At 53.5% G+C, this 21327-nt stretch overlaps 8 protein-coding genes across 8 annotated transcripts; 5 read left to right on the forward strand and 3 right to left on the reverse strand.

Moving 5' to 3' along the window:
• Positions 1-20: 20 nt before the first annotated feature.
• A1O7_09083 (uncharacterized protein) lies at positions 21-1253 on the forward strand (the record flags this gene model as incomplete). The annotated part of the gene is made up of 1 exon (XM_007763072.1): positions 21-1253. One exon carries the CDS (start codon positions 21-23, stop codon positions 1251-1253), a length of 1233 nt encoding a protein of 410 aa, XP_007761262.1.
• A 2513-nt stretch (positions 1254-3766) lies between these two features.
• A1O7_09084 (uncharacterized protein) lies at positions 3767-4869 on the forward strand (the record flags this gene model as incomplete). Its single annotated transcript, XM_007763073.1, has 3 exons — positions 3767-3818; positions 3880-4533; positions 4589-4869. 3 exons carry the CDS (start codon positions 3767-3769, stop codon positions 4867-4869), a joined length of 987 nt encoding a protein of 328 aa, XP_007761263.1.
• A 744-nt stretch (positions 4870-5613) lies between these two features.
• On the reverse strand, positions 5614-7317 carry A1O7_09085 (uncharacterized protein; the record flags this gene model as incomplete). The annotated part of the gene is made up of 1 exon (XM_007763074.1): positions 5614-7317. One exon carries the CDS (start codon positions 7315-7317, stop codon positions 5614-5616), a length of 1704 nt encoding a protein of 567 aa, XP_007761264.1.
• A 792-nt stretch (positions 7318-8109) lies between these two features.
• A1O7_09086 (mitofusin) lies at positions 8110-10972 on the reverse strand (the record flags this gene model as incomplete). The annotated part of the gene is made up of 2 exons (XM_007763075.1): positions 8110-8480; positions 8539-10972. 2 exons carry the CDS (start codon positions 10970-10972, stop codon positions 8110-8112), a joined length of 2805 nt encoding a protein of 934 aa, XP_007761265.1.
• A 398-nt stretch (positions 10973-11370) lies between these two features.
• Positions 11371-12200, forward strand: A1O7_09087 (DOA4-independent degradation protein 4; the record flags this gene model as incomplete). The annotated part of the gene is made up of 4 exons (XM_007763076.1): positions 11371-11376; positions 11436-11711; positions 11771-12028; positions 12078-12200. 4 exons carry the CDS (start codon positions 11371-11373, stop codon positions 12198-12200), a joined length of 663 nt encoding a protein of 220 aa, XP_007761266.1.
• A 523-nt stretch (positions 12201-12723) lies between these two features.
• Positions 12724-12975, reverse strand: A1O7_09088 (uncharacterized protein; the record flags this gene model as incomplete). Its single annotated transcript, XM_007763077.1, has 1 exon — positions 12724-12975. One exon carries the CDS (start codon positions 12973-12975, stop codon positions 12724-12726), a length of 252 nt encoding a protein of 83 aa, XP_007761267.1.
• A 2591-nt stretch (positions 12976-15566) lies between these two features.
• Positions 15567-17516, forward strand: A1O7_09089 (uncharacterized protein; the record flags this gene model as incomplete). Its single annotated transcript, XM_007763078.1, has 2 exons — positions 15567-15635; positions 15687-17516. The coding sequence occupies 2 exons, from the start codon at positions 15567-15569 to the stop codon at positions 17514-17516; spliced, it is 1899 nt and encodes a 632-aa protein (XP_007761268.1).
• A 693-nt stretch (positions 17517-18209) lies between these two features.
• Positions 18210-21117, forward strand: A1O7_09090 (uncharacterized protein; the record flags this gene model as incomplete). Its single annotated transcript, XM_007763079.1, has 3 exons — positions 18210-18384; positions 18439-20405; positions 20467-21117. The coding sequence occupies 3 exons, from the start codon at positions 18210-18212 to the stop codon at positions 21115-21117; spliced, it is 2793 nt and encodes a 930-aa protein (XP_007761269.1).
• Positions 21118-21327: the final 210 nt, after the last annotated feature.

Here is a 21327-nt window from a genome sequence, read left to right on the forward strand (position 1 = left end):
TACTTCATGACGTCGGTAAAATGATAGTATCCTCCATGGCAGAGCAGACCGAGAATCATCAGAATGGATCGGACGGACCATTCCACCCGTTCGCTGATGCATTCTCGTACTTGACTGAAGTGATCCACGACATGTGCGAGGAAGATCTCATACAGGGGGCTCGCGATGTGACAAATCTCTTTCACGGCCAGCATATAGAAGCATTCCGGTACCTGAAGATGAATCCCATCTCGTGTGGGATCAAGCTCTACGCCATCAAAGCCTTGTACCGCCATCTCGCCCTCGAATTTGTCAATTGCCGCTCCGACTCGATCCTGACTTGTGCTCATCTGCACAATGCTTTGATTCAGGAAGGGTATATGCAAGGTCGGTGGCGAGACATGGAATTTGTCCACAGGGCACAGGATGAATCGAACATGTACGCAGGTGCGGCTCCCAAAAGCACAGACGATTACTACAAGCGCTTTTCCTTGGCCGTCCTTGGCTTTTCCGTCACCAACTTCGCCCGGAATCGTAGGAGACCCCATAACATTGCCCTCAAAGCGAACGGACATAGGGTCTTGGAGAAGCGAACTCCCGTTTCCGACGCGTTCTTCATGCAGTACTGCTTCCAGCAAGACCGGAAGAATCTCAGTGCACAAGAGTTACTGGACGTCCTGGGCACGAGCAAGCGGAAAGCCATGGTGGGAGCTTTGGAGGGCGAGGAGGCGCTCATGTGTGACATTGCGATCCCCAAGGATTTACCACGAGAGCCGAAAGCGTCGAAAAAGGCCCGCCGCGCTGTCACCCCAGACATCAGCCCCGCAGGTGCTCTCTGTAAGCTGCGCCGATCTCTGGAGGGGGAATCTCTCGAGCTCTCGCTCGATTACATGATGATGCACCGCCTGTGCACGCGGGTCCTTTTCTCCGTCCGAGACGCAGTGGCGACGCAGATGCAAGACCTCTACGGAACAGTGCCCAGACAAGAACGAGGTCTCCCCATGGTTGTGATGTTCATTCTGAGTACCCTGGTGACAGGGAAAGCCAAGTCCAAGGTGAATATCCTGCCGTTCCGCAAGGACGGGTATCAAGGCGTTGGAGAGGATCTCATGCGCAAAGCAGCTGCTGCGGTCGTGGAGGTGACTTCCAAGAAGCAGGATCAACGGGGATGCATTCCTGGGACGGAGCTCACGCACGGAGAGATCGTCATTGCAAGAGCCCACAGGTTTACGGGATGGGTATACCACATTCACCACAAGGACATGGAGTATTGACGCGGGTAAGGTCGGTGGCAAATGCGGGAAACCAACACTGTCTCAGCTCTGAGGTTTGGAAGGTTGTTGGCGAATATGGGAGAATCAACATTGTCTCGGCTGTGAGCTGCGAGGTCATCAGTCTGTATGAGGATCGATGATCTCAAGAATGTACAAAATGTGTTCTTGGGATTGGAAACGTGGAATACCTGCTTGGAACATTGGTCCAGTCTTGGGACCGAGTTACCGATGTCCTGGACTTTAGGCAGGCTAGAGCAATAGCACTTTTCAGATAGTGCAATGATTAACGAACAAAACGCTCGATCGTTCATCTTTTGGATGTGGATTCGTATTACTTTCGCCGCTCTAGGCAGGCTATCTCGCCCATTGCCCTCGTTCTTGTCTCCACGCAGCGAGACCTCATGCGGAGCCCGTGAACTAGTCCACCAACCACCGAGAAGATTATGGACACTGAGTATTCAAGACTTTTGAACATGAAATGTACTTGTTCTTTCTTTGGAACCCAAGCACGGCCAGCTTGACACTCTCCGTCAAAGCGTTTGACCCTACTCGCAATGTGTAGAAAATCGGTAGCCACAACCACCCGTTCCGTGTCCTAGTATCTGTGTTGTTCCGGTCCCGGGAAATCCAAAACACAGGGTGCCTGTCAAAACCCTGTCCAAAACCAGGCTATCAACAGCCTAGTCCATGGAATCAACAATGAGCAAAAGCACAAGACCATGAAGACGCCCAAGGAATCCAATCTGTCGGGAGGTGGTCGACTCCCACTGGCTTCACGGTATCCTCGTGTGGAGACAGCCCGTCCAAGTTCGATTTTGGCGAATGATAATAAGGCCAAAAAGGTTGCGAAAAAGAATACGATCATTGCAATGGCCTTCTCAATGGGGTTTTGTGTCTCGTGCACATATTTGATCACGAGCATTCCCAGTCGATGCGTCACCAAGATCGACAATGTGTGCAGTATGCTTGCTTGCATAATTTGTGATGTGTGTGTGCTGGAGGCTTGTTTCCCTGCTCCATCAAAAGGGGTGGATTCTAGTGGTGTCTCTGTTTTCAGCAATGGCTGTTTATAGTCAGACGCTCTGCGAGGGGTTTCCGTGGCTTCCATGGCCGATTCCGGTCTTGCAACGTCCCTACCCTCCTTTGGTGGACCGTTCGAGTGGCCTTTGCTGTCGACATTCCATCCAATGCTGGAGCGATCTACTTCGGTGTTTGAAGAAGCGCTTTCAGCAATCGGAATACTCTCGATAAGGCTGCTCATTATTGTCTGGCAGATGATAGAAAGGACAAGGATGAAGAAGGGATAGATCACCCCAATCCAGAGAACAGCATTGGTAGATGTGTCGGGCTCGGGTGCACAGGTAACAGCCTGTTGCTGCATCGTCGCTTCTCCAAAGTCGGTTGAGTGCCTTATGGCGAGACTGTAGGGAAGAGATGAGGAGCAATCGACGTTGTATGACTGAAACGGGATGAAAGAAGTGGAAGCACCACGAAGTAGAGGGAAGTGCAGTCGGGTTGCCAGTTCGACAGGTGAAAGGACCCTGGGCACTTATTGCCGCCATCAACCCCCATATACCCAGCTTACAAAGGCCAGAGAAGGTCATTGCGGCATACTCGTCGCGTAGTATCTATCAGCCTGATCGCCCCTGCACGTCTGCCTTGCTTCTGCCTTGTTGGGCGGCAAGCGCCACAAGATACAGCAGCAGGCGCCGAGGCGGAATCCTCAAATACTGTACGGCGAATCACTTGGTGGACTGTGTGCTCTCTACTCGTCGACACTTCCGCTTCTGCTCATAATCATCTTTGCACTATTTCCTATGGATGCTGAAGGCAACCCAGGACAATTAAAGCTTGGATCTCTTGTACTGACTGTCCGTGCCAGACCGAGTTCTCAATAATGACGGCTCCATGCCGAAGGATCATGCCGCTCAAGTACACCAAAGGTCAGGATCGACGGCTTCATGATGGTCAATCTAATAGTCATGGCTATTCGTCCGGCCATCAGAAGATGGCCATGAACTGACGATAAAAGAATCTCGTGATCTGCTCTCAAGATATGGCTTACGTGGGTGCATACTCGGTCGCGGTAGGCTGAGCTGTGGTTTTACTCCTCGCAGACCTCTCTCCATACCACAGACACTACTTACCGAACCGCTGGACATTCTATGAGGCCAGATCTTTGAGGCGCAGAGATGTCTCGACCGATGGCTTCCCCCTTCACAGTATCTTTCATATGGCGTTCATTAAGGACGAGGAAGCGCAACTGTGCCATATAAGTCGATCCATTTCCCTCAGGTCGAAGAAGATGCTATCCAAAGCAAAGACCAGAGTCATCAGACTGATCTAACGCCCGCTGTCTGCCAATCCTCCATCTTGTGCCCTTTGATCGCGTCACGACCACCATCCAGGTATGGCGATCCCTGGTGTCCTCCTTACCCTTCTATGTCACTTTGTCTTGAATGCGACGGCTTTCAAGATATCGTTCTACAAGGGTTCCAATTGTGCCGGTCAGAATGTGGGGACGTGGATCGGCGGAGAAGGACAAGGCTGTCGACAAGAGTATTCGTGAGCTATTCCGTGGACAACACCCAAGGTTCGAGGTCAGGATAGCTAACTGTTTGAAGAGGACTCGCCGAGGGAGCTGTTATTCAGTCAACTGGGGCTGTGGACGACTTGACCACGGTCCAATTCTACAGTTCAGATGACTGCTCTCCAGGGACCGAGATCACTCGTGCCGATGACGGATGTGTCACCGTTGATAATGGCGCTGTTGGGGCATACAATTCCTTCCAGGTCATCTCAAGCAATCCACTAGGTTCGCGCGCCCCAACGAGGCGTCCACCAGCACAACGCCGAAGACACTTCCAGAACACAACTTTTCAAGAACCCCATCCCAGTTCACCGATACTCTACCACGGTATGATAGCCACCTTTGATGGCATCGAGTACAAGTGGCAGCAGATTCATGCCACTGGGTACATTGGAATCCTGCCTCACACATGGGATGATGTTTTACATGCAAGAAACACTACTGAAATGAGTACCGACAATGGCGGAGACTCCGAGGCAAAGGATCTAGAAGAACGCAACTTGTCCGAGGCTCTCTGCTCTACCTTTACCACATGCAAGTCCGCAATTAGAGTGACAGGGAATGGCGTGGCTACGGTAGGGCAATTTGCAGGTCCTTACTTTGCGAGCGCGGGGCAAGCGGCTCTCAAAGCCGGTGTTTCAGTAAACGACTTCCTGAACAACAACCCTTTCATTGCTCAGCTTGCCGCTGGTGAGTACTTGTCCTCCACATATCATTCCAGAGTGACCCTGACGAAGAGTAACAGGCGGAGCAACCGGTTTGGTCTCAGCTTGGGTTGGAGCCAAGCTCCAAGGTGACTCGAAGAATTGCGCGGCATGTTCCACCCAGAACGAGCAGGTCGATGCCCTCATATCAATCATTCAGTCTCAGAATTCCGCGCTGAACGCCGCATCAGCGACCGTGACAGCTCAAGTGGACAATGCCGCAGACGATGTTTTCAGCCTCACCATGACTGTGGTAACTTGCGGCCAATCACTGACTGCAACGGGTTGCGGCATTCCTGCTGGGTTTTGCACCAGTATATAGAGGCATACAGGATGCATTTCCTCATTCAATGGATGTCGACAAGGCTACAGGGGACTTTGGAACTCAAGATCGAATTTCAGGTTAGAGTTTCTCATCTGGTCAATCGCGGACTCTTAGCATGGAATTTCGTCAAGCTGGTCGTGGGATTCTCTGCTCTCGATTTTTCTCTGCAACCAGACGTCGGGGGTGGATCCTGGCGCTATGTTTTCTGTTTGGGAGCGGACACTATACAATATTTGGAAGGCGTTTCTGCTGTTTTGTCTTGCAATCGTTATGTATCACCTGAAATCTTCGACCATCTCTCTGATGACATGAGTTCTCTCCCAACAAAAGCTTATATTTCAGGTGATGATACCAGCCGCTACTTGGGACGAATCGAGCCTTGGTGGAGCCTCACAGCCGTGTGACACACGTCTGAGATCAGGCTTAACTTGAAGTTGAGCATCAGCATTTCCTTTCCAACTCCAATGATAGCCTCGCGTAGAGGAAAAATAAGCAAAAGATTTATAGCTACACCCAGCACGACGTCCAATGTACCCAAATATGCAGACGCAAGTGGACGAAAAAACAGGATCGTTCAGGCAGAGACCACGTTATATCAAAGAGCGCAATTCATAAGACGCGTGAGAAGAAGGACAGCTTTTAAGCCTGTTGAGAACGCTTCATTCTTGCCCACTTGCCACTTGTAGGAAATATATCCGTGCTTCGGCGTACAATGCCGCCATACTTCGCTCATAGATCAGGCTACTTCTTCATCGCCTTCTCCGGCTTCTCAGCCAACAACTTGCACCACTTTCTCCACTCACTCGCGGCCTTTTTGAACACGCGCTTCAGATCCTCCTTGACCTCCTGCATTTCCCAGTGCTCGTCCTCCCAGTTCGTGTTCTCTGTGTCCCGGCTGGGCGCCCACCCGATGGCCTCCAACACGTCGCTCTCTGTCGGCGAGGTCTCGTAATGCGGGAACAGTTTCGGATCGACCTTGTGGCATTCCGCGTCGAGATACTTGCGCAGGACTTCGATGCGCTGCGAGTGCGTGAACGTGAGCCGCAACTTGTTGGCCTCGTCCTCGTGGTTGGGGCTGGCGTGCGTCGAGCTCGTGAGCCGCTTGGTGACGCTGCGCGCGGTCTTGGCCCCGCGGAAACTCGAATACGCCCAGACGGTGTCGATCTCGCCGAGCCCGCCGAACGGCCAGATGAAGGTCGCGAGGATGTCGATCCCGTAGGCCACGGGCATCAGTCCCGTGGCGACGACCGTGTCGCGCTGCGCCTTGGACTTTGTGCGCAGCATCGTGTTCACAAACTCCTCGCGCATCTGCTCGTTCGTGAGCTGCATGGCGGGCGGGTAGATCAGGACCATCTCCTCCACGTCCACGGTCTTGTGCGTGTCGGGGCCCTCGTTGTCGCTGTGGTCCTTCTCCGTGTCGGATTGAGGTCCAGGTGAGACACGGCCCAGGAAGTCCAGATTCGAGGACGTGGTCTTGTGGATCGCCCAGTCGATGCCGCGCGTGGCCTTGGACTTCACGCCCTTCCAGCTGGCGGTCTTGGCCGTGCTAGTCTTTGCGGACCGCACTTCTTCCTGCCACTTCCGCTGCACCTTGTGTAGCTTGGCTTCCTTTCCACCTTCGGCGGGCTTGCTGAGTGGAGGCGGCGGAGGGGTGTAGATCATGAAGCGCTTGGGGATGGTCGCGGGGTCAACCTCTGGCAGAACCGGCCGCGGAAAGGGCACCAGATATCCGATCAGTTTGTGAGGATCACGGATGTAATGAATCGGGTTGGAAGGGTTGTCATCCTCTGGAAAGGTCTGCTTGATCCGCTGTGGGGGAGGCTGGAATTGTTGGTAACTTTGATGCTGTTGACCATGAGCGTAGTCTGCTGGATTGTAGGGTGGAGGTTGCACATGAGCGGGGGCTGGGGCGTCAACGCCAAACCCTCCTTGAGCAGGTCTTTGCGGCAGAGCTGGAGGAGGAGGCTCGTGGCCTGGGGCAGGCACTGGCATCTGTTGTGGTTCAGGTGGTTGCGGCGGTGGTGGAGGGTACTGTTGTTGCGGTTGATATCCAGTGCCATACCCTGCAGGCATGTTCAGTGGCTTCTCGGTAGCGGGCTCCGGACCGAGGTGTTGTGCTTGAGGCGGTTGCGGCGGAGGTGGAGGGTACTGCTCCTGCGATTGATATCTGGCGTCATGCTTTGATTGCATGTTCAATGGCTGCTCGATAGCGGGACCTGTGCTGAGGTGTTGCGGTCCTGGCTGTTGCGGCTGCGGCGGAGGGTACTGCTCCTGCGATTGATATCCGGTATTATACCCCGATTGCATGTTCAGTGGCTGCTCGGTAGTAGGATTTGTGCTGAGGTGTTGTGGTGCACTCTGTGCTGGAATTTCAGCTGGAAGTTCGGCGGGAAGTTCAGCTGGAAGATTGGGGTTGGGATTGGGATTCTGGTAAGGGTTGGCCATTGCGAGTAGAGGTTGAATTGAGATGTTGCGGTTTCGGAGTGCTTCCACGTGAGCCGTGGTAAGAGTGAGTTGCTTGTTTAGGTGAATTGAATTGGTAGTGTTGAACGAGTGCTTCAACTTGGACTGTTATCATTAAGAGCGATTTACTCAGGGAGGTGAACTCGGTGGTGATACAGTCAGTCGTGGCAACCAACGCTCTTCAACATCAATATCGCCGGGACAGTACTTGGAACACCAAGTAGGTACAAGGACTCCGTACGGAGTATTAGATCAGTGAGAGAGTGCGTGGTGAACGCGTCGCCCATGACGTCGATGTCGAGGCTGGTCTCGCTTATTCCTTGCTTCCGCACATTTTCTGGCGCCCCTCGTAGGCACCCGCATATCATTGATGAGACGTGATGTTCAAGGCTGTGCAGACACCGAGCTATGACAGACACAGACAACATTGAGGATTCTCCTCACACGCCAAGCGATCATTTCGGGCAAGGAATCCAAGCACCACAAGCTCCGGTGTTTAGTTACCCAACTTAGTTATATACTTTGTTAGTAGGTCGCGATTGAGTATGGTCGCCGTTGCGTGGCGTTTCTGTGGTGCGCGCGATACGGAAGGATAGATGGTTGCACTGATATTATTTTTCCCGCTGTCCCGAGAAGGTGAGTTTGTACAAGAAGTCCGAATGAATGGCCAAGTGGAGGAAATCGCGCGCTCATATCCATCAAGTCGTCAATCCCAGCACCACATTAATGCTCTCCCCAATTGCTGCCTCTTGCGCATTTGCGTCCCTGCAAGGCTCAGAGTCGCCCAGGAGCATACGCTCCCACCGCGCCTGGTGGCCCTCCTTCCAAGTCGATCGCTGAAATTCTTCGTCTCGCTTCGTCCGAGTCCCGAACAAGGTTGGTGAAGTACTTTCGTGCGACTTCACTCTCTCTCTTCGTCTTGGTGACGTCTTCCTTCTTCTGTCTCAGTTCCTCGACAGTGTTCGCGAGGTCCGCTGTAAGATTTTGAGCCGGATAGCGCAGGACGCGCCGCACTTCCGAGGCGATTCGATGGGCATTGCTGTGGGTGTAGTCCATTTCGGCAAGGGTGACTGAAAGCTTTTGAGCGAGTCGAGGAGGGAGTGTTTGCGGAATGGTAGAGAGAATGTAAGCTACCGTCAACAAAGCTAGCAAAATCTGTGAGCCACAATCTTGATACTGAGCGGGGAGACGGGCACAACTTACCAGCCGCGACCATGCCGGGCAAGGCAAGTCGCCTCAAATTCCGACTACCGATGATCTTGGCCGCGCCAAAGGCCCCATCGATCCAGCCAACACCTCCCACGACCCTGGTGCCTAGAGTTCCAGCAACAGTGAGGGCCAGACCTGTGCCGACCGTCTTCTCTTGCCGCTCCCACAGACCGGCTACGTCGAAGAAATCCCAGATCTCCACATCTGTGTCAACGGACCTGACCAGAGCATCCTTCCTCCGTTGGAACATTTTGTCCGCTGCAAAGTTGAGGTTCTCGTAGCTGTCGCCGACATGTAACAGTCCTAGGGACTTGATCATGCTTACTCCCTGAATTGTCCTCGCTCGTCCGTAGTTCTCACAGCTTGCAACGGCAGCAGAAATTTGGTCAAGCATGGCTACCCGGAGGTCCTCTGCATATTGGAATGCCGAGAACAGGCCAGGGTACTCGACACCGTGGTCTTGCTTCCCGACGTTGGCAATGGTAGTAGTTAGTGTTGAGCGGGTGTGGTTGTACACCTCAGTTGAGGTCGAGTCGATCTCCTTTTCGACTTGCTCCGACACTGCCACTCGCTGCTTTTGCTTCTCTTCGAATTCTGGGACGATCTCGGAAAGCTCTTTGGATACTCGCTCGAGTTCGGAGTGCGCCACATCGCGGTTCACTGTGGCAAGAACGTTCATATCGCCCAGGCAGTTCATCAAGTACGTCTTCGCGGGCGCCAACTTCGACCTTGCTCTCTTCTCAAGTACGAATCTCCGCAGAGCACTTTCCAGGACTTCGAAGTCTCGGATTTTCTCCTTGTCCTTGCCTTTGCCTTTGCCTCCGTCATCATCGTCATCGGGCGGTGAAGGGCCTGAACCACCGCCGCCACCATCGCCTCCGGGCGGCAGTAAAGAAGGCACCATGGGAACAGCATTGCTGGAAACGAAGTGTACCAGCTCTTGCGCCTCCTTGAACGTTTGTGGGCTGAGTTTTTGCAGTTGCTCAAGAATCATCTTCTGACACCTTTCCTTGTCGCGGATATTATCAAAACCATTTACCACCATGAAGATATAGGCTTTCTCATGGGCAGCTTGCCAGATGAATTCCTTGGCAGAAAGTGTGAAATGGTTGGCGGCCGATACCACAAACACCACAACGTCAATTTCTTCCTGTCGCGCAAACACTGCTGTTGTCTTGACCGAGTCTGAATTCAAGCCCGGTGCGTCGATGAGCGCAATATCAACCACACCGTTGTTCAACAGTGATTGGTCGATGGACCGGACATCCTTGATGTAGACTTTGCACTGCATGTAGCGATCGTTGTCGATCACGATCCTGTCGAGTTCGTCTAACGAGTACGAGTCATAGGTGCTTTCGTCGTTCCGGTCGTAGATGGTATCTTTGTGCACTGCATGCACCTCCTCAATCCCGCCATTGTCCCTAGCGTCCAACACTTCGCAGAATATACTCGTACAGGGTTGTTGATCCTCGGGTAGGACCTTCCGCCGCAGGAGGGCATTGCAGAATGTCGACTTCCCGGCATTCAGATCGCCCGTCACTAACACCTTGCTCGAGGTATCCTCTATCCGATCTCGGAGAGCCAACAGATGGCGGACGCTCTGACTGATCTTCCCGTCCAAGAGCGACGCTATTGACTTCTTTTCCAGCGAGTGCACCAATTCCGTCTGGGACAACGCACCGACTTTCAGGTCAAGTTTGAGAATGGAAAACTCTTGGGCGATCTGTGGTGTGATGAGTCGGGGCTCAGGCGTTTTCCGGGCCTGTACCTGCGAACTTGATTCTCCCGTGGTGTCCTCCCCTATTGAAGTGCCTGCTCTTCTCAGGGCCGCTGGCCGATCATGTGCAGTCTTTTTGAGAAATATCTGCCGCGACATGTCGGTCGCATCCCGTGTAGATTGGGCATGTGGCATGCCCGGTCTGGAAGGTTCTGTTGTGCTTTCAGGTCTCTGTACGGCAGGGTAATGCGCTGGCCATTGCGTATTCATCACCTGCAGCTGCTTAAGGAGTTCGACGGTTTGCGAAATTGCCTTCGCGAGGGCCACACGATTCTGGTTGTAATAGAGTTGATGAACATGGCTTGCGAGGGCTCGTTTCTCCGTCTCCGATATGGTAGCAGGTTGTCCAGCAACCTGAGGGGTATGTGCAGGTGTCGGTCTGTCCCGTAGTAACTCGTCCTCCCAAGCGCGCATCTCGCCACCGGATTGCTGCACGTCACCAGGCATGCTGCCATACCCCGAGTCTCGTTCCAGTTGTTCCATCAGAGCAGCGGCATGGGATGGCTGCGCGCCGTTGCCAACAGTCATGTATTGGGGCCGGTAGGAGGGCGCAGGCGATGCGACGTCGTCATGCTCGAAGTAGTTGTTGGGTACAGCATCTTGGTTCGGGCGCGAGGACCCTTCGCCTGCGGCATTGCTGGTATAGCTCATTATTGAGGCGGGCGCGATTACGTGCAGCTGGGAACGGTGGCTTTCAGCGGGTCAACGGAGACATTCATATCCATAGCGATGTTCATAGAGGATCGGCGAAGAATAAATTGCGGACGTTGTCACGTCAGTCGCTAGCACAAGAATTGCAGGTGAAGCGGAATGAGTGACCGGACGAGCCTGGCACGTGGCCTGACCAATTACATCGAGCCAACAGCTGTCCCGACATTGTTCCGGCCCGCAACGTCATTGGCGGCTCTGGAGGCTCCAAAGCAACAGTCAATACACTCCCGCCGCAGCAGGACACCGGCGGCACTCTGACTATACGTCGTGATAGATTGGATATTGACAGCGATTGAAACTCCACAAGGCTCTCTCCGGGTCCTGTCACTCTCTTCGCCATGAATGTGAGCCATCTGTATCCCTCCAGCCGCCCAGATCACCCCCCACTAATGACCACCACCAGATCATAGAATGGGCCTTCGGCAAGCGAATGACGCCGGCAGAACGTCTGCGCAAACATCAACGTGCCCTCGAGAAGACGCAAAGGGAACTCGACCGCGAGCGGGTCAAGCTAGAGAACCAGGAGAAGAAGCTCGTGGCAGATATCAAGAAGAGCGCAAAGAACGGTCAGATTGGCGCATGCAAGATCCAGGCGAAGGACCTGGTTCGGACAAGGCGGTATATCCAGAAATTCTACCAGATGAGGACACAACTGCAGGCCATTAGCCTGAGGATACAAGTATGCTGTTGTCTTCTGTTTATACCATGACTGTCTGCGGCTGACCGTGCTCTCTGCAGACCGTCCGGAGCAACGAGCAAATGATGCAGTCCATGAAAGGGGCTACGATGCTTCTAGGCAGCATGAACCGCCAGATGAACTTGCCGGCACTCCAGCGCATCGCAATGGAGTTTGAGCGTGAGAACGACATCATGGACCAGCGCCAGGAGATGATGGACGATGCCATCGACGATGTTACAGGGCTCGAAGATGAAGAGGAAGGCGAGGAAGTGGTAAACCAAGTACTCGACGAGATCGGCGTCGATCTCAACAATGCTGTAAGTCGTTGCGCTACTCCTTCATTCTTGCTGCTAATGAAGTTGTTAGCTGGGGGAAACTCCGACAGGGATCCAGAAAGCAGCTGTACCGGAAGGCCGGGTCGCCCAGGCCATAGGCGGAGGAGGCGAAGACGACGACTTGCAAGCCCGCCTTGACAGTTTACGAAAGTAGCGACTGAGAGCAGGAATCATGTGGGACGAATCAGTATCGCATCAAGCACGGCGCCTGGAGTTGTCTTCGACTCATGATCTGCTGGCACTCGTGCTGGATACTTTTCTTTGGCAGAAAAGCTTCCCTTCACCCGAAGAATTTGAACAATTTTCGAAATGATTGAATCCTGTTTGCAAATGTGGCTATCCAGAAACAACTGTATAGAATGGAAGTCCAAGATGCACCTGGCACCTAGAAGCACACTCTTTCAAGAACACTATAATCAGATAGTTCGCAACCGCTGACCCGGGATAGCTTCGAGTAATCTGTCCGTCGACGGACTTCAGCAACCTGTTGCCGGAACCACTCCTTGGCCTCTCCCATTCATCCTGCGTCGAAGTCTGATGTCACAATGTGCGACGAGACGCGTGAATAACCGTACCCGATCACATCGGCTCATCAGTTGGGCAATATTACCGTGATGGGCTGGCCCTGAGGAGCGCCAACTCGACTGTACTGGCCTTGGATATTGCCTGATCGCAAATCAGTACACTTTGGCACGAATGAGGTGGACAGGAGTCATACCAGCTGGGCTATAGTTGCAAACTGTGAAGTACGGGCTGGTGCCAGACCCGGTATTTGCCAATCCGACCGGGCAATATTGGGTCGCGCAGCCAACCTCACGCGTGTCTTTCCACACTATCTGTGAAAAGTGGCCCCAGTCGTTGAAGTTGGACAGGTCGGCGTTGTCCTCTCCGTAGGGTAGCGGATAGTTTGGCATCTCCGTGTTGTACATGCTGTTGCCAATCATAGAAGGCACTAGATTGGGCGTATACCCGGCACCAATATTCTGCCCATAACCTCCTCCGCCAGCGGTGCTGGTTCAAAACAAAGGGTTAGCCTTTCCCCGACCAAGGCTGCACAATTGTGCGAAAGAGGAGTCACCTACGTATTGTGGGCGTAGACACAAGTGGCAGCGATATCCGCTGCGATGCTGGCCAAGTTCTCAGACCAAGTCAAGTTAGCAGCTGTGTGATTCACTCGATGAATGTTGTGTGCTTCCAGAATGGCGTCGACGGGGCTAAATGAGCTCACGTCAGTCGTCACAACAGCGACAGGTGCGGCATTGGTGGTAGTGGTGGAAGAGGAGGAGGACGTAGTCGCCGTGGTGGCGCCGCTCGTGGTCGTCAACAGAGAGGTTGTAGGAGCGGGTGACTCGGTGGTGGATGAGGTTCCAAGGGAATTGCTTGTGGAGGCCGGGCCAGAATATGTCGAACTGCTGGTAGATGTGATGGAAGAGGAGCCTGAGGTAAAGCTCGTTGAGAAACTGCTGGGAATTGAAGAGCTCGTAGGACTAACTCCCACCGAGCTGGCGCTACTGCTGCTCGTATTAGACGACGTAGTCAGGGTAGTTGAGGGAGATGTTGTGCTTGAGCCTCCAACTGGTCCGAGGCTACTGCTTACACTGGTGGAAGATACCGTCGTGGCAGCGTTGCTGCTGAGGCTGATGCTTGTTGAAGTCGAGATGGCGGAAGAGCCTGACGTGGATGCCCCGATTGGACCGCCGCCCTCACGACTACTCGTCGTTGATGGGGAAGATGACAGGGAAGTGCTCGAGTTTGAACCGGTGGGGTAGCCGTTAGGTCTAGAGCTGGTCGATCCGCCAAAAGATCCAGCACTCGAAGACGGGCTGAGAAGCCCCGAAGAGGTTAACGTGGTCGACGGATTGAGCGACTTCGTGGTGGAAGGGCCAAACCAGTTGGCCCATGGCTCGTTGTTGGGACCTGTATTGGGGAAAAGCTTCCCGGGTCTCGGAGCGAAGGGCGGTCCAAATGGCACAAAAGGCGGCCCGGGCTTTTGAAAGTGTTGTACGCCCTCGCTCCGAGGTACTGGAGTGACGACCTGCTCCTCACCATTGCAAGGACAGTATTGAATAGCCCTTGTCACGGTCTCTGTCACAGTGACGTCCCTCAGCCAGTTATTCCATGAGCCGAGTGCCTGTCCGCTAGCGGCCAGCACGATGAAGGTTGTCGAGGAGATTTTCATGCTGAAGAAGAGTGCTCTGTGGTTGGAGAAGCCAAGGATAACAGAAATGAAAAAAAGGATCCACGAGAGAGAAGGAGAGAGTGACTCAGGTGAGCTTCTTGTATACCGCGAAGAAAGAAGAATGAGGCCTTAACTGTCGATGCAAATGTGGTGTCCACGACATTTATGTATGCCTTTCATCAGGACCTGGGACGGCGACCTGGGGCATGGTGAGAGCGGCCATGTTCAACAAAGTGTTTTGACACTCTTCCGTATGTGGGAAATGCAATGAAATTAGACGTGCGGTAGACTGCTGTCATAGCAACTGTCTCAGGTTTCGACCGCATTGTAGAGGACGGAATGCGTCGAGCACCTGAGTATGTAAGAAGGAACAGGTCGTCCCGGCGATGATGCTTTGATCGAGAAGATGAACAGGTCTTGAATCGATGACAGAATCGTCCCGAAGAGGTGTGCATAAGATATTTCTCATTGGGTAAGGGAAATATTCCCATACCAGAAAGTCCCAAGATGCGATCAATCGGGAAAGGGGTAGGGGTTCCCGGCCGTTTGGGTGTGGACCGAGGCTTGCTGTTTGGTATAACTTATGGCTTGATTTGGAGACTAGCGACCGCCTGAGCAATGGTTCAGGCCAGCTGCCAGTGTAACACAGGCATTAATGGGAGATCCCTGACTGGTGAGTGTGGAATATAATTAGCGGGGTTGTGTTACCGCAGTCCAGGAGGTCTTGACAAGGCTGCCAGGCCTCGACACCGGCATGGCAAAGTGTACCTACCACATCTCCAGCGTCAGCTGAACCCCAACAAAAGCGAGCCCAGATTTTTGCATTGTCATTAGCAACCGCATGAGGGTACCCATCTGTGCTGTGAAACCGGTATGTGAGGGTTTCAGTTGCGACTGTGAGAGTGGAGGGCTCCGCTTTCAAGAGCTTTGGTACACCTCGCACGCTTAATTCGACTGTGAATACCGCCGTCGAACGTACAATGCAATGGCTCTCTTTTTACACCATCTCTGAGTTGCCGAGTCCGAGCAACAGTCCGGAGAGAAGAAGAAGCAGCAGCAGTTCACTTTTCGTGAGTCTCACGACGCGGAAAAACTCCGGGTAATTAGTATGACGCTGCAATTCTCCGCGATCCGCCAATTGTCTCCGTCATTGGCTAGAGGCAAACATTACTGGACAGTTGTTGGCGACGAGACTCTACGACACCAGGTGTAGAGTCTAATTCCCTCGCACTTTGATAACATCCTCATTGGCTCCTTCAGCACACGCAATCTTGCCTACAGACCCGCGCAGCAGATCTTCGTGTCGTGCCACCGCGATGTGCCGGCTCAGCACTGCAAGCAATGGCCGAACATGGAGATGATGCCGCAGTTCATGCGAAGGTTCATGAACGGCCATTCCTCTATTCCTGGGTGAGCACTGCCCCCCGGGTGAAGCACGCAGTCCTACTAATATTGCGGTAGAATCGCCGGCTGCGGCATTTGCACGGAATCTCCCTGCGCAACCTCCATGTAACGCAAACGAGTTCCAAAGGGAAGGGCAAGACGACGACGGATGATGATGCGCCATACAACCTGGTTTCCCCAGCCAGGCGTGCATTGCAAGAGGAAGCGGGCCCACTGACACACTCGCGCTCCTTTACTAGCCTTGCCGCCGCGATCGATGAGGCTGCCACTCCCAGCGGCTCGCACAAAGCAGGCACCCCCTTTGAGAGGAGCGAAAAGCAACAGAGCAGGCCTAGTGGGGCCAAGATGCGCAGAAGGAGTACTCTGCATTGGGCCACAACAAGTCCGCGCGTGCGACAGTCGAAGCTGGAAGATATTGTTGTTAAACGATTGGCTGATACCTGGGTCTCTATCCATTGTGCTGGCATTTCTGAGCCAGTCTATATCAGTGAGGTGATAGAGAAATCAATGAATCCGAGCTTTGCATTCTTCGACTTGGACGATAGCGGTGTTCGGATCTCGAGGACTGACGACTGTACCGTTCGCGTCTGGGCACGGCCTTCAAAGACTGAAAATTACTGTCTACTCGTCGAGCTGGAATTGAATCTGAGATCTTTACAATTCGTCGGACGAAGCTTGGAGGACTTCCATCATCCGTTGCCTCAGAACTGTATCCTTTTGCATCTGTCGGATGGGATTTACACCAGCTTCACGGATCTGCCCGCCGAACCGCATCCGACTGCTGAGCATGCTGTTGATCACAGAGCTGGCACTACTAAGCCTGGCTCGACTTTCGATGCTCTGATGCAGCTTGCGAATCTGGATGAGTGTCTACAGGATGCTGTCAAAGTGCGGTCACAACTTGAGCAGGACATCAACAGGATCCTTGCAGAAGCCCGTGTCCTTACTGTTGATGACACCGCACAACCCGAAGTTGATGACGACGGTCCTCAGGTCAAGGCTGCGTTGGTTGCAGAGCAGAAACAATTACGACAACTCAAGAAGAAGCGGGAAGACTTGCAGCACTCCCTGGAACAGCGCAAGCAGGCTCTCGTGTCAGGACGCGAAGCCCAGGAGAAGGCCCTAGCGTTGATCGAAGCCGGAAACAGGAAGTCTAAAGAATTAGAAGGTCGACTGAAGCGAATCGAAGCAGATTCTAGTGGCCAGATCAGGCGGATTTGTGAGTCTCTCATGACCATATTTCCCATCGAGCCGCTCAAGAACCGAACCCTCCAATTCACCATCCGCGGCATCCATCTTCCCAACTCGGTCTACAACGACACCAATCGAGACGAAATCGCCGCAGCGCTTGGATTCGTCGCTCAGTTGGTGCATCAACTGGCCCTTTACCTGTCCATCTTCCTGCCCTATGCTCTGGAGCCTTCTGCTTCGACCTCCTTTATATTTGACCCGATTTCGATTGGACTGAGTCAGCGCAAATACCCACTGCATCCAACAACAGTTCCTTACAAGTTCGAGTATGCCGTCTTTTTGTTGAACAAAGACATTGAGTTTCTTATGAATCGGCAAGGTCTGCGAGTGCTTGACATCAGGCATACGCTTCCCAACCTCAAGTACTTGCTTTATGTGTTGACCGCTGGAACCGGAGAAATGCCGGCACGAAAAGCTGGCGGCGTCAGGGGTTTGTTGGGTGGCCGCTTAACCCCAGATATCTTGCGGCGTACTAGCGAAGACAGTATTCAGAGTCTCCCGGGGGATCTCACCGGCATGAAGATAAATGGCAGTGTTGTTGGCAACAAAGAGAAAGAGACTGATCCTTTTGTAACAACATCACCAACAAGAGGACTAACATACAGACAGGGCTTCTCCCCACTGCCGCGCAAGTGAGTATCGACAATAAATTACTCAATTGACGATAAAGCGGTGTCATCTTACAGGTCGTCGGTTCGTCCTTAGGTTTCCTCAGACCATGTCCTTGCACCTCGCAAACTCCTATTACCGTAGTAAATGTCCGCGTGAACGCGGCTAACGGTGGGGTGACGTCTGCACAGTCACTATATTCACCATAAGTGCGCATTTCCATCGGCGATTCAATTGATCCGCTGTCGCGAGATATACAAGAATGTGGTACTATTACCATGTACCTAGGTCAGGACCACCTCGGTACCATTTCGCAAGCCCCACGCAAGCATGGATTTCGGGGCATTCCAGGACCTCCTCTGGTCGCCGGGCAGCGCGGACGATCCATTGTACAATCCACTGGACGAAGCGACTGCACTTTCCTCACTCGTCAACCTCTGTGAGAACTTCGACTTATACCCGCCGAAGGCAGTTGAGAATGGAGGCTTCAATCCACTAACTTGTAGAGTTGCACCGCCACAGCCGAACATGGCTAGTGGCATTCCGGCAGCGGGACTCGGACCCTTCCTGGGTGCCTTCCAGGAATGGTTTCAGCCACAGCCACAGCCACAGCCTGAGCCCTCTCCGCTCGGATGCTCAGCTGCGGACGGTTATCTCGGCGTCACAACCACCCCAGCATTCCAACCTACGTCCAGTTCTCCCCCCGGTCACTGGCCTGTGATGGCTTTTACTGCCCAACAACTGCCTGCCAACGACTTGAGCAATGTTCATGCTTACAAGGCGAGCTCTTCCCCGGAACCTGGAGATGGTCATGGTATTCACGGCAAGCCGCATCGGCGAGGCTATCAAGCGTGTCAAAACTGCAGGTCACGGAAAGTGAAATGCGATTTAGGCAGTAAGTGACACAAGGGTTGATCTTCCGTCATGTCACTAACGAAGGATGTTGCAGGTGTCGATGCGCCGGCCGAACCTCCTTGCCGGCGATGCCTGCGCGAGCGCCTCCAATGTGAATTTGCACCCACCCGGAAGAAGCAAAAGCGGCTGGACGGCACAGCAAGAGATGTTCCTACCCCCTCTGGCAGCGTACAGGCGTCAGTGAATAATGGCGCATCCCACTATGGTCTTGCCAAAGATTCCCAACAACCTGCGGCGCTCCCTGCGACAAATGGGTTTCCACGACGGTCTTGGTCGCCTCACATGCCTAATAATTCCCGGGCTTCGATTACTTCGCAACCCCGCAACGACCATCACCGTGTGCAGGGCTCTTCTATGTATACCAGCCCAGCAAGCAACAAACCCAGCGCCGATATTCACCTGCACAGTCAGGCCGCCGCTGCAACATTAGGTGCCCAAGTGTCAACTTCGCAGGACAGTCTCATGGCTCTGGTCGACGCGGCTCATGTCTTTGAAAGCGCCGCCCCGGGTGACGAGGCGAGCCCATTGTCTGACCGCGGCGCACGCAAGAAGACAATATCAAGTCTGGGACACGGCGGGCCCGAGGAGCCTAACGCTGTTGGTCTGTCGCCGGCAGAGCAGGCCGAGCAAGAAGCTGGTATGAAGACGTGGTCTCAGATGCGCTTTGTTCGCAATGGCTGGTTCACTGCTTGGGAAGCCATGCAGTACGTCGAGTACTTCTACGCCAACTTGGCTCCTATGACTCCGGTCGTCTTTCCTGATTTTAGGTCACCCGTCAAACATCATGCGCTGCTCGCTGATGAGCCCATCATGGCTCTCGCAATCTTGGCTATCGCTTCGCGTCACATGCCACTGTCCGGGAATGCGGCAGTATCTCGGTCTTACCAAATACACGACAAGCTGTGGACTCACCTTCGTCGGCAGGTGGAACGACTTCTCTGGGGTCAGGAACAATTTGGCGGAGGATTCTGTGGGGGCGGGAGTACCGCAAAAATCCAGGAAACTAATACTGGTCAGCTCACCTGGCAAGGCAGCCTACGAACTCTGGGCACCATTGAAGCCCTCCTGCTACTCACCGATTGGCAGCCACGCGCTCTACATTTCCCACCTGGGGATGAAGAAAATGGTCTTCTCGACCGCAGTTTGCTCATGCCGATCGATGGCCACTCCAAGTTAGGTGGGCAATCAGAGGAGCGGCTCGGTACTAGAGACTATGACAATCTCCCCTACGCTAGCTGGCTCGAACCGGCCTGGAGGTCCGACAAGATGTCATGGATGATCCTCGGGCTCGCTCAGAGCCTTGCATTTGAGCTTGGTGTCTTCGACACGAACCACTTCAACTGTCGCCATGATCATGGGCCTGAGTCCGAGTGTGCACGGAAAAGACGTGTCCGACATCTCGTACTTGTCTACGTTGCTCAGACTAGTGGTCGCATGGGTGTCCAATCGTCGCTCAACGTCGATCAATGGGAATCTGACACGGTCTGGGACAAGACAAGCCGAAACCAAGATCATCCAATCGACCTCATGCAAGGATGCTGGGTGCATATTGCTAGGATCATGAACCAAGCTAATCGGGAAATCTTCTCGTCTCACCAGTTCACCAGGGAGCTCACAGCGAGTGGCCGATACAAGGAATCTATTGCCACCTTCACGCCATTGCTGCATAGTTGGAAGAATGAGATGGAAAGACAAAAGGTCCACATTCACCCCGTCATGCAATGCATTTTGCTCATGGAGTATGAATACGCCCGGCTGTACATCAATTCCTTGGGTTTGCAAAAGGTGGTCGAGTCCTGGGTAGAGGGAGGTGCGACCATGCGGAGAGCGACGCTTGCCAGGATCTCCGAAGAGAACAAGCCTTTCATCGACGAAGTGACAGAGGCTGCTCTCAACATATTGGATCTTGTCATCGACGGCCTTGCCGCCCAGGGCTTTCTCAGGAACGCTCCTGTGCGCACATATCTCCGCAGCTTGTCCGGGATGATGTTCACGTTGAAGGTAAGTGGAGCACTTGCCATACTTGAGAACTTTTTCCGGCGACTAATCCATTGTGTTACAGCGCTTCAGCCTGGGGATCCACGAAGAACTAGTGCGTAAATGCCTGCAGAGACTCGAGAAGATCACAGATCTCATGTCTGAGCAAGTCGTCGACGACGTCCACCTAGCTTCATCCACCTCTCGGTTAGTGCAGAACATACTAGGTAACGTGAAACAGACCTTGATTCGAGTCCAAATCCCTGGCACCGGCTCAGCCGGCCCAAGTCGAGAGCAATCTGGTCCGCCCTCTCCCCATGGTCACGATGGGGTCAATGATCAACCACCACAACAGATTGTGGCCACCAATTCCGCGCAACCAAAGCTTGAATTCTACGGAACAGGGCCTGACCCCCTGGCTGGCATTCAGGCGAAGTCCATGGCCGACCTCGACTCGCAGACTTTCGTGCCACCACCAAACTTTGGAGATCACGACATTGACTTTCCATTGCCAGACGATGTCAACATGGGCTCGGGAATAGACCTTGCCGGAGGTGATTGGCTCGCTCTCCCCCTTGACAACCTGTGGGGAGGCGATGAAGCCACGGTTGACCAAGGATTTGGGGGCATCGGCCCAACCTTAGGCGGGAGGGATTTGCTGGAGGCCATTACTAACCGCAACTACAGCCAGATGCAGTGGAATGGCAGTCAGACATATGGTTTTGGCAATGTGTGAAGGGGACGCACCGAACGAGGAGGAAATGGCTCCTATTTCCTTCTACCCACCTCGTTGGCAATTTGATGGACGATCGGATTCCTTGCCTCGCGGCGCGGGTAGACTCGTGTATAGCGATCCGAAGGTATTGGGATCATTGACGGACGGTTGAATGATGAATTATGATCACAACCGTAACACCGGTAACAGGGTAAGCGCGTAGAAAGCGTG

This window comes from Cladophialophora yegresii (assembly GCF_000585515.1).
Source record: "Cladophialophora yegresii CBS 114405 chromosome Unknown aczIN-supercont1.6, whole genome shotgun sequence".
Taxonomy (NCBI): domain Eukaryota; kingdom Fungi; phylum Ascomycota; class Eurotiomycetes; order Chaetothyriales; family Herpotrichiellaceae; genus Cladophialophora; species Cladophialophora yegresii.